Genomic DNA, 15,577 nt, shown 5'->3' on the forward strand with positions numbered 1-15,577 from the left:
GAAAATATTGAATTGCAAGTTAGCATTTCAAAGGAGGAATGCGTGTTTTTATAGCCATTTATCTCGGTGGAGGATGATAAAAGCATCTTGGTGTGGCCCACCCCACTCACTACAGTAGAATGATGAAATTCAGTAGCCATTACCCCTTAAGTCAACTGCACACTATCTTCATTTACATCGGAAGACAGCTCTCCTTTTCATAATTATGGGCTAGAGATGTCAATGGGTACCCGGTGGACCCGGCCCGTTTGGAACTTTGTGGTTTATTGGGCCCTGTTCAGTTCTTTCCTTTTCGGGCCTGTTAAAATTCGGGTTTAGTTCCAGGTCGGGTCCATCGTTAACATCGGGCTGAGTTGGATCCAATTAATTTTCATATTAATATTATGTATATTAAACATATATTTATTATTCTGGCAAAGGAGTGATGTTTCCTAAAGATATAACATACATACTCAAACGCATGTCTCAAGGTAGGAAATGTGGCGCAATGTAAACCACCCGTTGGGTGGGCCCACAAACCATCCGAAAGGAACAAGACCCGACAAGAGACGAACCTGGTAGCACGTTACGGGTACTATAGGACTCGACCCATTAATAGGCCTATTATGAGTGATTTATGAAGATGGACCGTTCAGTATACGGGATACCTCTTGGATTGTCTATAATCCAAAAATCTCACCGGACAGATGATCCTAACCGTCGGATCTGTAACCTCTTCAATGGGCCGCCTTCTATTGAAAAGATCACGAATCTGAAGAGCGGTCCAGATTGATTAGCACATGAACATATTGTGAAGTGGATATGGAGCGCATCGTACACGTGGACTTGCGGACCGGGGCCGGCATTCTAGTTCTCCTAAAATGGAGCAAATGTCAAAAAGCAGTTCATTCTGCAGCCGTCGCGACATAGTATCCAGCGTGTGTCTCCATACTATGGAGCCCACATGCTAGATGGTTTGATGATTTGAACCGTCCATATTCTCTTTAATACGATGTACAAGATACTATTCTATAATCTGTCTTAAGAGATGAATGAAACCTTGGATATTTAGAGTTGAATTCGAGCCATTAAAACTTTTTTTATCGTTGTTGTAAATTCTTCCGCAGATGGTGATGGTTACAGTCATCCGTCCAATGTAAGTTTCTTACGGTGGTACTTATGGTAAAATGTCCATAATATGGATGGCTCCTATCATCAGACGACTCACTGGGTGGTGACATACGGGGAATTCTCAGTCGCAACGGAGGAAAACGAAAACGTAAAAAGCAGTCAATCAATAGATAGGGTACTTTTTTACTCATAAGTCATACCAGTCAGATTATCCTGACCGCTCAATTAATTTACCTAATGTTGTAGGCTAATCAAACGTATGTAAGTATCCCTTGAAGGAGGATTTTGGAGTAGATAAGAGCCAAGAGACGAACTATGGATTGGATGGTCCAGATGGATGAAAACGTCATCTTGGTGAACGGTAACCGTGTCCACCCATTTGGCGCACATTAGAGATCACCCAATCCATTACCCACTATCCCAAAGTCAACTACGCCACCGGTACGTCAGAAGCTAGCTGGACACGGAAATGGGGGACCAGAATCCTCTACAAGACCTGTTTTACGGACGCGAATTGAGTGGTGAAGAAATCACCATGCGATAGCGTGGTGTGGGGGCTCACCGTGGTGTATGTGTTTTATCCACACCGTCCATCTGTTTTTTCAGATCGTTTGAGGGAAATACCAGAAAATTGAAGGATATTCAAAGCTCATGTGGACCACACAATAGAAAACAGTGGAAATTGAATGCCTACTGTTGAAACCTTTTGAGAGTCACGGACGTTTTGGATCAAGCTGATATTTGTGTTTTACGTTCATCTAAATCTTTATAACCTTATGAACAGGTTGGATGACAAACAGACATCACTGAGGGCCTAAGAAGGTTTCAACAGTAAATGTCATTAACCCCACTGTTTTCTATGGTGTTGTGCACTTGAGCTTTGGATATGCTTCCATGTTGGGTTCCTGTTCTGAAATCAGCTGAAAAAACGGATGGACGGTGTGGATAAAGCACCTACATCTCAGTGGGGCCCATAGTAAATCCTCACCACGTTATCCTCCTGCACGATCCGCCCCCTGTTTTACACAGGGCGTAAAACACCCAATCTCCGTGGGGGCCCACCACGTGGTACATGTAACATCCACTCCGTCGGGCGCGGCTTCGGTGGGTGGGTGGATCCGGGGTGGATCCATGACCGTGGGACCCACCGTGATTTATATGCCTTACATCCATGCTGTCCATCCGTTTTGACAGCTCATTTTAGAGCATTATCCTAAAATCGTAATAGATCTAAATATTAGGTGGAACAACACGACAAGGAAACAGTGTTGATTGAATACTCACCGTTAAAAACTTCTTGGGGGCCACCGAAATTTTTATTTACCATCTAACCAGTTGGTAAGGTCATAAAGAGCTTGATGAAAGGACCATACAAATATCAGCCTGATCCAAAACCCTTGGGGCCCACAAGAGGTTTTTAATGGTCAATCACCATGGTTTCTGTGATGTGGTCCACTTGAGATTTGGATCTGCTTCATCATTTGAATCATGCCTGAAATAAGTAGTAAAAACGGATGAACGGGTGGATGTAAGTAACATACATCAAGGCGGGCCCCACGGTCAGGGATCCAATGAAGCCGCGTCCTACTCCGTCCCTCTTGTTCCTACTCCGTCCCTCTTATTCCATCCTCTATTATAGGCATGGAGAAAAAAATCACTGGATAGAAAAGTCAAGCGGGCCACACCACGTGGAACAATGGAGATGGGATGCAAACCATAAGTTGAAGTATGGGACTTTCATCAAACTAGTTAATCAGTCATAATACACGGGGGGAGAATTGAATATACAAAAATCATCCTCATCTAGAAACTCAGGCGGGCCACACCATGTGAACTTGAAGGTTTTAAAAGAATTTTCACATTTTTACATTGGTGTGGCCCACCGTACTTTTAAATATATATTATCTTCTCATGTATAATGAAAATAATTATTCTAACGTTACAGACGGAGTGGATTTACATATAGCCTCACAGAACTTTGGGTTTGAGACCCACGGTGTAAAACAGGCATTGCAGACGATTCCGCTCCGGAAGGGGAGAATGCGTTTTCCAAACATCGCCGATTTTTTAAAACATAATAATATCGCGAAAATAAACTAAACAATTTATTATTATCGTGATATTCTCACGATTTTTTCAAAATATCAGCAGATATAAAATTAACGTGTTTTTCTCACAACAATATCGCCCTATGGTGAAAATCTTAAGGAATTTGTTTTATTTTATATATATATATATATATATATATATATATATATATATATATATATATATTAAAATTTTAAATGTATTAATTAATCTAACAATAAACATTTGTAATATTTAATTTTAGCCCAATTTTCCCTACAATATCCCAAGAATACCTCCAATATTGAAAATCACCCTAAAAAAAATAAAAGCTTCGAGACAAAAACTCGCACTTAGGGGTGTACACGAGTTGAATTGGGCTCAATCCGGCCCGATTCAATCACCAGCCAAACCCAGCCCGAACCCGGCCCGTCCCGGTCATCAGGCTAACACATCCAGCCCGAACTCGGCCTAGTCAGCAATCGGGCAAACGAGCGAGTTCTAGCTGAGTTTAGGCCAGTTTCGGACCTTATAGCAAGTTAATGGGAAGGGCTTTAACAGATAATCCGCATCCCATTACAAGACCTTTGATCAATGGTTTAGATAATTAAACTATAAACTCTACAAAAAATCTAACTAGTCAGGACATTATAATTCCTTTTTGTATTTGGATGAATTTACGTTGTTTAAGTTATACGTTTGTGAGGTGGATGAGTCACTGTCACTTCAAAGATGGGCGATGAACTATCCCAGTAGGGTAAAAGGGAAAGGGACAGGTAGGGTTTTGAATACACACACACACACACACACACACACCACTCGATCGAGTCGGGCCGAGTCAGGCTAAGTCAAGTCAGGTTTCAAACTGAGTCGAGCCGAACTGGAACCTATCCGAACTCAGTTCTGAGTTGGGCCAAGTTGAGCTTTTTTAGGCCGAGTCGAGCGAGTTAACCAAGCTAACCCAGTTCATGTACAGCCCTACTCGCAGTATGCCATCATAACCCAATCCAACGGAATGGCAAATGTGGCAATTGGCAGGGTTGGGCGAGCCGCCCATCAACTGGCCTGACCCACTTTTGAGTCAGGTTCGGTCCATGGTAAATGAGTAGTCGGTTAGGTAATTGGGTCAGCCTTGCATTGAATCTGTGTTGCCTCCGGTTAGTCGAAAACTTAAAAACAAACTAATCTATCAAATTTGAGTATTTTGACATGTAGTTAGGTTTTTTTCTTGTAGAACTAAGATTAAATATTTAAAAAGATATAAAAAGACATTTTAAATAAAATTATTAGCTGGTTTGATAGCTTAGATTGGAAATGCATTGAAATCCAAATCGTAATTACATCATGATCAAAGTGATTCTGAATACAAAGCTGTATTTGTTTGAAATGCACTGAAATTCCAAATTTTCATTTAGGAACTTGTATTCCCAATACCTCTATTCAATTAACAAAATTAGCTTTCATGTCCCAAATTAGTATGTGTGTGTCTTTATACATGTGTATGCTATTTGATAGAATGATTATTATAACCTCATTGAAATATATAAACTTTGGTTTTTGAAAAAAGGAGGAAATTCTAATCTTTGGGCCACAAATGGAAGAATTACAAACAAGTGACTCAACAACATTTTATAACCATCCATTTAAATGTCCAACGTTTGGATGATTCACATCATTCTATTAATGTGGCTTTAGTGTGCGTATTCACTGATTAGGCCAGTGTGGGTCTGTCCCACACATTCTCTTCTTAAACATAAGTTGGGTCCTGCTGGGCTGGTTGAGGCCATCCCGATCACAAATAAATGGGGCTGGTCGGGTTGGGCCAGGCCTGGGTTTGATGCACTTTAAGTGGGTTGGTTGCCATAATGTAGCTGTATGGGCCCGTTTAGAGACTGTTAGTAGGGTTGTACATCAAGTCGAAGCAAGTTGAGCTGGCCTTATCTCGACTCGGCTCAGCCACTAGCTGACCTCAGCTCGAACTCAGCTTGGCTCGGTCCTCGAGCCTGACTAGCCAGCTCGGCTCGGTTCGGTCAACAGCTTGGGCCAGCTCGGGCCGAGTTCGCCATTGAGGCATTTCCACAAACACCTGGACTGCACCTTCAAAATCCCTCTGTATATGAAACAGAAGCAATGATTTTACAAGTACTTAATCAAACACCTTCTAAGCAACATAAAAACCAAGAAAAATCAAGAAAAAAAAGGTATTTGTTTCATGTAACCTTCCTTGCCACCAGCCACACTTCATTGAGTCATTTCATCAAACACTTGGTGAGCAGTATCAATGGCAAAGTAATCGAGTCACCGAACTAGTTCGATCCAAGTTCAATTCGAGCTGGATTCGATCCAAGTCGAGTCGAGCTGGGCCTGCTCGAACTTGGCTCGAACTCATTTTCAAGCTCAAAAAATCAGCTCAACTCGGCTCGAACTCAGCTTCGAACCAAGCTGAATTGAGCTTTTTCGAGTCGAGTCGGGCGAGCTAACCGAGCTAGCCTGGTTCGTGTACACCCCTTAGTGTTAGGCCTGTACATAGGCCCACTAGTTTATTATAAGCCTGTTAACTGTATGAACCCGATTAGAGATAGTGTTAGGCCTGTTACATAGGCCCACTAGATCATAATAGGCCTTTTTTAGAGCCCGAAGAACAGAAGGGTTAGATAGGCCGGACCCAGATTGACTTTTAGTTCTGATTAGGATGTTAATGGGCAGTGATGGCCTTGAAATTACAGGTTCAAATAACAATGGGCCGGAACCAGATTGACTTTTAGTTCTGATTAGTAATCAGGTCAGCCGCTGGATGATCCTGACCAGGACAAGACCAGGTCCATTTCCACCCCTACGTCCGATGTTGGACCATGGACGACTACTGTACATGTCATATACCGTGCACCAAGCGTGATGGTCCAGATCGTGGTGCTTACATTTTGAACAAGATCCTAGCGGTTTGATTTATTCGGTCGACCTTGGATTGTCAGAATTTTTTATTTTCATCCGTCCATTTGATAGCCCACAAATCTAGCAACTAAATCATGCAAATCCCGTAGATATTTGGTCATGCCCATCCAGAGTGGGACCCATGTCTTGGACAAAATGGGTTGATGTGCACTTAAGCAGATGTATGGTGGATCTATGCATACAAAATGATCTGCCACATTCAACTTTTAGAACTGCATTATTCCAAAACACATCTGCATTGCATCATAGGTGGGCCATACACCAACTTTGACAAGTCTAGATCACCTGCATATGGGAGAAAAACTACTGTTACTTGATTCTCAGAAATACCCCTGCATTGTTATTACTGAACTGTACAGGAAATATTCATAGATATTCAACAGACTACCAACACCCATCAGCTGATGATTCTGTTTCTTCAATATTATGGGGTCCCACCACACAAGGCATGACTATTTTCATATGGTGTGTTCCTTGTAATTCATGTAATAGATTATAAAAGCGATGTAGCAAGTCTTACAATAATAAGAAGATTAAGAGGAATACAGGAAGCTCACTGTTTTTTTTAGGATTCCCAATAACCTAATCCAACCCAACAGGGCCTTACAATCTCACATGTTGTTGAGCATGTTGCAGCAATATCTCCTAGGTGCACGGATGTCGAAATTCAGGAAGACAGCCTTCCTTAGGTGTACGGATGTCATATGGTGTACACAGATGTCAAAATTCAGGAAAAATCATCCCCCATGAACAAAGGGTGATTTGAAGCATATACAATGGAGACTTTTGCATCTTATTGATATCTCTGTTTTGTTGGATTATAATTTGCCTTAATGTGAAGTTGCTTTAGAGTAAATTAGAAATCTGATAGGAAGTTAGATGATGGTGAAACAGGTGCTGAGAACAAACAAAGCAAACAAAACTAAATTCACATGTATTCTTAAGACATTCATCAAAGGATGTTTCAAGAAGAACAGGTAACTAACCATGGTCTATACTTACTTCCACATCAGATATTTGAGGCAGATAGAAAATGCAGTGAAAGTGTATACATGACTAATCTAGCTTGTGCCGATACAATATGATAAAAGAGCTGTATTGAATTGCTTTTTAAGGGACAAGACACTGGATTAAACAACAAGGATTTGCCTCTTTGTTCTTGTATTTTAAATTTTTAATATACTTTTAGATATGTCCACAAAAAGATATCTGTAAAACATAGAAACTCATCTCATCCCATCCATTAAGGATCCTTTCAGAAGTAGCAAAATATGGATTGGTTCTGTGACCCAAGTACAAGCAGCCGATAAAAAGTCTCAATTGAGCTTAAGAAAGCACCATCCCACTCTTATCCAATTCTCAACTGGGCAGAGTACACCCCATCTCGGGCTAAAAAAGGAACACATAACACAACCTAAGCGTATGAAAACACAATAAAGAATAGTCATATGAGTACAGTAAACACAAACTCACACCAAATAGTCAGGCATGGTCTGAAGATTTTCATTTTTCAACAGATATCTACATTACAAACAATGACTAATCATGTACAAAGAAGCTCCAACCAGTGATGGTTTGAAGCTGTTAGCATGCCTATATCCTACAAAAATGAAGAAATTTGCAAATGAGCATGTGTGCATAACATCACTTCATGTGATCATTTTCATCCACATGCATGGTAAATACCATGCGTTCAAGCTGTGGGGCCCACACAGCATTCAAGCTGAGTGGAGCCCACACATAATGCTTATGTAGAATCCAAACAAGCAATCTGTTGCAGCTCCTCATGTTCACCACACATACAAAGAATCATCTTGATCCAAAACTCAGGTGGAACACACTACAGGAAGCAACAAGTGATGACTTCTAAAACCTATTTATTTACATGGTCTAGCTCACCTGAGTTTTTTAATGATATGAGTTCGGGTGCGTCTCTTCATTCAGGTCGGTGCACCTGATGACTGGTATGGATGGCGTTTAAACAACAAGGTGAACCCTAAATTCCAAGGAAGTTTCTCTGGTGGACATTTGTCCTGCATTGATCTCTTTTGGTGTGGCCCACACAATTATGCATTAAGCTGGACTTTGGTGACTAGAACTAACTTGGGAGGTATATCTAAGGAATAAGCTAGATGGCACACACATATCATGGGGGCAATATAGCTCGAACATATGGTAATTACCACGTGTTCTTCATTTCCTCATCTATCTAATACCAAACACATCAAACATCCTGCATTTCAATTTCATTGCTGAAAGAACGCATACCGTTATCAGTTAGATGGAAGCATTTCGCAAGTAAACCCATCCTGAACAAGCTTGTTTATTGCATCCCTGAACTTATAGTAATCATCAACCTTGTTATAAACCTGATGAGAAATCCTTGCATACCCAGTCACCAACCTGCCCACCTCCTGCCCTTCAATCTCCCCATCTCTTGCTGCCTGATAATATATTGGAACTTCGACCCCGAAACACTCCCTCAAATAACTCCTCAGCTTCAATGTATCCCGATCACTCGAAATCCTCAAACAGCCAGGCAACCCCACCATGATCATGCTGGTACACATGTTGGGGGGCGTCCCCAGGTGGGTCCCCCACGACTTCACGAGCATCTGCCCCATCTCAACAACCGCCTCATGGTTCCTCTTCCTAATGCCTTCGATCCCGCCTTCGAACCTGTTGATAAATTCGATCGCTTCAGGGACGACGAGCTGCGCGCTGTAATCCCTGTTCCCAATCCAAGCGCTCTCAATCGCCAGCCCATTTCCATACACGTGCGATACCACCGGGTGATGCAGATCGGATGCGGCCAACGACTTCCGGCAGTACAAGAACGCCACAGACGGGGGGCAGAAGAACCACTTGTACAGATTGCTGGTGTAGAAATCGGCGCCAATGTCCTTCATGTCAACCTCGACATTCCCAATCGCATGAGCCGCATCAACAAACACCTGATCGACGCCCTCCTCCCTGCAAATCCTAGTCAGCTCCTTCACCGGGATCAGTACTGTCGGCATCGACGTGATGTGGTCGATCACCGCCAGCCTCACTCTCCGACCGTCGGATTTCCCCTTCTCCAGCGCCTTCCTGAATTCAAGCACGATTTCGTCGTTGGAGCTGACCGGGAACGGTAGATGGACCTCGATGATGTGGCCCCCGGCACGGACCACGTAAGCTTCGATGGACTTCTTCACGGCGCCGTAGGCGTAGTGCAGCATCACGACCGCGTCGCCCGGCGAGAACCTGCCCTCGGAGAAGGCGCGGGAGATCTGCTGGAGGACGATCGCGGAGGCTGTGGTGGCGTTGTCGACAATCGAGACCTCGTCCACGTCATCGGCGTTGATGAGGTCCTTGATGGACGATCGGGATCGGAGGATGGCGGGCTTGAGACCATTGAAGTAGAAATCATCCGGCTGGCGGAGGAAGAGAGCCTTGTAGGAGGATTGGACGGCCAGGATCGAGGAAGGGCAGCTGCCGAAGCTGCCGTTGTTGATGCGGGCGACGGTAGGGTCGTGATGGGAGAATTCGGAGACGGGGTTTGGTGAGGAGAGCTTGGGCCTTTTGGATGGGCTGTGGTTCTCGATGGTGGAATATGAGCCGTTGGATTTGGGATCGACGGCTGTGGAAGGAGGAGGGTCCATCGCTAGGCGGGGCAGTAGGGAGGTTAGGGTTTTTGGATGAACGCGGGGTGTTCGGCAAAAAATGGAAGGGGGGTCGGGGGGGTTCTCGTAATTTTTTTCTTCCCTTTTTGGATTTGAAATCGGATTGCGTACGTTCTGTACGCCCTCTGTATTACTGAATAGACTCCATTGGAACCACCGTGAATGCACGTGATTTATCCACGCCGTCCATCTTTCTTACTATTTTTCCAGCCTTTTAAAAAAAAGAAATTTATACTCACGCACACAACACCACCACACACTCACGCCATGGTGGAATTTCACCACCCATGGGTACTCGAAGCCTTGACCAGCCGTTGAAACTCAGTCTACCACCGGACCAAGAGCAAGAACAAGTGGGAACTCGAACCCTTGACCAGGCGTCCATCTTTTTTACTATTTTCCTAGCTTATTTTAGGATTGAAATCAAAATTGAAATATATCCACAGCTCAAGTGGACCATACAAAAGTGAGAATAATGTATTCTATCATTGAAACCTACCCAAGGCCTACATTGAGATTTATTTGTTATTCAAATTGTTCATCGGACCATACAGACAGGATGAAATTAAAATGCAAATATCAGCTCAACGCATACTTCTATGACTCCAAGAATTTGTCAACCCATTAAATTCACATTATTTTCTTTGGTGTGGTTTCCTTGAAGTTTAAATTAGCCTTATTTTTAAGCTCAAGCCTTAAAATTATCTAATAAAATGAATAAACAGTAGCAAAGTGCATAAAATATATAAATTACAGTGGCTCCACATAATTTACTCCTTATGCAATCCGCTTTCTTCCGAGTGCTTGCGACGCTTCTTCCATGAAAGAATAAGACATGAGTTTTTCTAGCATGTGTCCCTTCGAGAGAGCCCCATTACAAAAAGATCCGTGGCCCACCTATGGACACTAGAAATCGGTGCCCACTCTAATTGGCGTGTTTTTTATTTGATTTGTGGGGGTGATTAGGTTGAGTTGTGGATGTTGGAGTCGCCACCAGCCAATTAATATCAGAAACCTGCAGTCGGCTAAAACTCACGAAATATGTAAGGTTGGAGAAATCCGAAGACTCTCTTACCTTAGATTGAATCCTGGTCTGCAATTCGGGATTCCGGATAAGGGACCTCAGTTACAAAGAGGGAAGGTGTTAGGCACCCTCTATTCCAGTACAAATGTACGGTCTCTACTTAGTATGGTAAGGCACTCTCAAGGATTGAATGATGTAGTTGAAGTAGGACTAGGCACACGTGGATTTCTAATGCAGCAAGATTTGATATTTCGGCAAGCCACAGAGCATACGTCCAATAATGTGTCTAGAAAGCGGATGTAATGATACTTATGCAAAAAAGTAAAGAAAAGTGGATTAGATCACTAGAAATTTCTGATGTGACAGAATCCGATGTACGGCAAGTCACAGATCATACGTTCACTAGAGATCTAGAGAAACAAGAGGGTTGAGAAGGAAATAGATGTCATGATGAATGCTTGTATGTAAAATGAAAAGATCTTTGGCTTGAACTTGAATAAGCTAAGACATGGGTTGCACCATGATCAATCCGGGTTAGACTTGAGGTTTGAGATGGTTGGGAGGAGGCTAAGGGGTAGCTGAAAAATCTGAACTTTAAGGCTTAAGAGCTCTCTCTCTCTCTCTCTCTCTCTCTCTCTCTCTCTCTCTCTCACACACACACACACACACTTAGATTTTGGAAATGAAAAGTGGTTGTGAAATGTGAAGAGCAGAGGGCTATTTATAGCCTTTCTGATGGCATTGTTATAATTGCTGGGTTTGAGAGGGGTAAAAGCTGACACGGCAGCTTGAGATTGGTTAAGAAGAGAGGAATGTTACGTGGTATGCTCTCATTGGCTCTTGGAGGTGGTAAAACGGTAAATAAGGTAAGCTAGAGCGGTAATTCTATATGAAAGTTGACTTTCGGGTATAGAGACAGCTGTTGCTCGAAGGACACATGCGTCCGACGAGCGAAGGTAATCAGATTACCGCCCATGCTGGGTTTGGTCCGAAACTCGTGTGGCTGGTTCCACGCACATTTTTTTAAAGGACGGTAGTCAAACTACTGCTCGGGTACAGTTTTTTCGAAATTTAGCTGATGGGTCCTTTTTTGGGTCCTGAAAAAGGAACAAAGTCCGTTTTGGATATTTGGCTTGAAAATTGCTCAAAATTGGCTTGATTGTGACCTAAAAATGGCCCGAGAAATTGGTTGATTGTGGGTGAAGGTTTGGGTATGCTTTGGCTTGAATGATGGCTTGTAATGGTTCAGGTTTGGTTGGGGTTTGGATCATGGTTCCCGGATTGTCCTAGCTTTCTCAAGATATTATCCTGGGTGGGGTGTCTACAGATGCCCCTCTTTGGCCCAGGTTGCAAGCAACTGAGTGTCAAAGTGAGTGGAACCCCACCCTTCTGGTTAGAAAAGGTAGTGATTCGAATCTGTTGCCTACCATTGTATCATTGTCAACTGACTGTTTGGAAAAGAGATGACTTGCACATATTATAGGGGCTGAGAAAAATGTTGTGATTGTCCCTGCACGTTGGTGCGGCATTACAGGTCACCAATCACAACCCTTTCACATCAGATTGTTAATAGCATTGGAGGGTAAGTCTGAAAAGTAGGGCCTCTGCGCGTTGGTGCGGCTTTACGAGGATTCTCGTACTGTTTGGTCTGTCGTTCCTTTGTTACATAATTACCCTAAGATTATTCATTCTGTTTGATCGTTAAAGTGATTAGCTGCCCTGTGCGTTGGTGCGGCCTATCAGGAACTCACTACACCGACTTGGACTCGATCAAACTTTGCAAGCATCCCGGACTAGGTATGTGCAGATAATCTTATACCATGCAGTCTGCTGATTCTGATTATTCATTCTAGAGATAGATCCACTCATTTCTACTAGCATTCATACGACTGTCCAGATATAGAGATCGGGCCAACCATACTTGTATCATATACAGATTTGATCATCTTCCAAAAATCGAGAGAGACCAAATCTTCTTTAACTGTTTGCACTGACCGCAACTGGAGAATATGGAAGATTCCTCAGTGTACTGCGCGCCGCGTGCATTTTGAAAATTTTGTTTGAAAGTTATTCCTTTTGGAACTAAACTCCTTGGGGATTTTATTTTTAAAAAAATTAGATTTTTTGAAAAATATCCATTTGATCTTGCAGGTGGGCGCCATCATTTGGTTTTTATTTGTAAAAGTTGCATTGCCTCCACAGATAAGCTGATGGGGCTAATGGTTTAGAATATTTTTTGAATTTTTTGAAAGATCCGTCTGATCTTGCTGATGAGCGCAGTCGTCCGGTTTTTATTGTACGGTCTGGATCGAATAGCCAGATAGCCTCCACTAATAAATTAATGGGCCAATTGGGGAACATGGGCCTGATTTGGACATGTAGGCCTAGGACCATGGGCCTTGAAATCGGGCTTGTGAAGTGGGCCTTGCTTTGGATATGTGGGTCTAGGAAATGTTCTTAAAAAACATGGGCCTTGAATCATGGGCCTTTGGACAATGGGCTTGGTGGGCTTTTAACATGTGGGCCTTGTGGATTTTGAACTTGTGGGCCTTGTGGGCTTTGAAATGTGGGCCTTTGGGGCTTTGAACTTATGGGCCTTGTGGGCTTTGAAATGTGGGCCTTCGGGGCTTTGAACTTGTGGGCCTTGTGGGTTTTGAAATGTGGACCTCTGAGGCTTTGAACTGTGGAACATCTGAAGCTTTGAAATGTAGGCCTCTAGGGCTTTGAAATGTGGATCCCCGACTTTGTTGGCTGCTTGTCCTGTATATGTATGAATGCCTTTGTTTTTTGTTTTTTGTTTTTTTGTAAAGAAAGGAAAGCGATGTATAGAAAGACTTTTTTGAAAGGAATGAAAATTTTTGTTTATGCCAAATTTGTCAATGTTTGCTTACGTTTGAACTCATGTTTGGATGGTGGAATCAGAATATTGAACTTAACCCACGTCGAATTCGGTGTTCTGAGTTGTTTACTAGGGATCCCAGCTCCCTGAGAATAGCGCATACTAGGATCATGCCTCTTGGATGCAAGACGCTTCGCCTTATCAAGGAGTACATGTTACAATTCTTACTGAACTAAGAGGCTTCTTGTTCACTCCCCAAGTATAGGGTTGTGATGTAGTAATAAACTCGGTAAGACCGAGGTCGAATCCACAGGGACTGATACCTGTACGTTATCTGAAACCGAGTAGAACTAGAACTAGACTAAGATGTGATCTAAACCAAATAGAGTTAAGGAATAATTGTGGAATAATTATCTAAAACTTTAAGGAATTCAGAGGAAGAAAACTAGGGATTCAGAGGATCCACTTGTAGGGATCAGGGAGATCTTATGCCTGCATTAAGAAATCATGGAATTTAACTAGACTTCCTTTGATATAGTTTTCAAGAGGTGAAGGGTATATGAATTAGAATGGATTCCATCACCATACCATGCCCAGGAGACAAAGTTAACAAAAGAATTAAACTAATTACCAACCAATCAACATGCCATGAAGGTCAGGAAGGGTTCTGTCATCTTACCATGCCCATGGGACAATGATGAACAATAGGGGTTCCTGACTTCATAAACATAAAAGGGAAAAAGAAATACTCAAAGCCATTGCAAATCCATTGTAATTTCAGTCACAACAGACTATAAAAGACTAGGAAAAATATTCCTTTAATAATCAAATATATCAAATTCAGTTTATGAATTAAAGGCACACAGTAAAATCTCCCATCTCGCTACAGGCTTCACCTCTTAGTCCTAGCTAAGAGGTTTAGCTACGCATGAATGGGCTAACTTCAAATATCAAAAATAGAAGAAGGAGAAAAGAAAGAGACAAGAAAAAAACCAGGTCCAGGTCCAGCCCAAGCGACGTTGCCAGCACTTCACGTTTCTTCCTTTTCTTCCTTCCTTCAAAGCCAACCCCTGCCGATACCTTTCCTTCACACGCTGCCTCCCTCTTTATAACTGTCTTAGACGGTGGAGAAATCGGCTGGAGGAGAGACATCACACAATCAATGTGCGTGTGTAAGTTGGCTGTCATAAGGAAACTTGCTTAAACCCTATTTACATAGCCAAAACGAAAGCCAGAAATTGCCCACTTTCCTTTCTGATTGGCGGGTAATCTTTCATTCTACACCATTCACATTGTTAGCCATAGGTTGATCCTTTGATGGGTCATCTTTCTGTCCCTAATAGTCTCATCTTTCAGCGTTTAATTAGCCAGCCAAGACTCTGTTTTTACCAGCAGATGGACTCTTGTTGCTTCTTGTGTTTGATTTGTTTCTTTGGATGGCTCGGATTGTCGCTCACTGATCCCTGGCCCACCAAGATCCTTGTGCGGAGCTACTGTAAAATCGTTGCGGAAACTTGTTTACGCAGCTGCAAAGATTGCGCAGCTACAAAGATTACGCAGCTGCCAAGATTTACGTAGGGACGGTGTGGATTGTCTGGACATCCACTCACAGTGGCCCACAACTCCTCTAAACCGCTACTGTCCCTTAATCTCGTAATGCAGAGGCTCCCCTTTTGTTGAGAACTGTGTGTTCGTATGTGCATCCCAACATGTGATCTTTTGAGGGTTTTAATCTTCGGTAAACCATTTGCATTATGGACGGTTTGGATCATCCACGTGGGTCACGATGGTGGCCCACAACGATCCGTAAGATGGCCTCCTGCGTCGGCTGCGCGTGAAGGAAAAACAGAGTCTGTTTCCTTCTCTGTTTGTGAAGTCGAGTGGGTGCGGGTCAAACGCAGTCAAAACTGCGTATTATGC

General features: G+C 42.8%; 1 protein-coding gene across 3 annotated transcripts; it reads right to left on the minus strand.

The window, feature by feature from the left end:
* Positions 1-6,190: 6,190 nt before the first annotated feature.
* Positions 6,191-9,839, minus strand: LOC131245229 (probable L-cysteine desulfhydrase, chloroplastic). Of its 3 annotated transcripts, none has more exons than XM_058244540.1 (2): positions 8,398-9,839; positions 6,191-6,414 (listed from the first exon to the last, which is right to left on the minus strand). In XM_058244540.1, the coding sequence occupies exon 1, from the start codon at positions 9,771-9,773 to the stop codon at positions 8,403-8,405; it is 1,371 nt and encodes a 456-aa protein (XP_058100523.1). In that variant the 5' UTR covers positions 9,774-9,839; the 3' UTR covers positions 6,191-6,414; positions 8,398-8,402. The 3 variants fall into 3 exon arrangements, with proteins under 3 accessions (XP_058100523.1, XP_058100524.1, XP_058100525.1); XM_058244541.1 differs by lacking the exon at positions 6,191-6,414 and adding an exon at positions 6,447-6,993; XM_058244542.1 differs by lacking the exon at positions 6,191-6,414 and adding an exon at positions 6,447-7,026.
* Between the last annotated feature and the right edge of the window lie 5,738 nt (positions 9,840-15,577).

The sequence above is a fragment of the Magnolia sinica genome, chromosome 5 (genome assembly GCF_029962835.1).
Source record: "Magnolia sinica isolate HGM2019 chromosome 5, MsV1, whole genome shotgun sequence".
NCBI classification, from domain to species: Eukaryota; Viridiplantae; Streptophyta; class Magnoliopsida; order Magnoliales; family Magnoliaceae; genus Magnolia; species Magnolia sinica.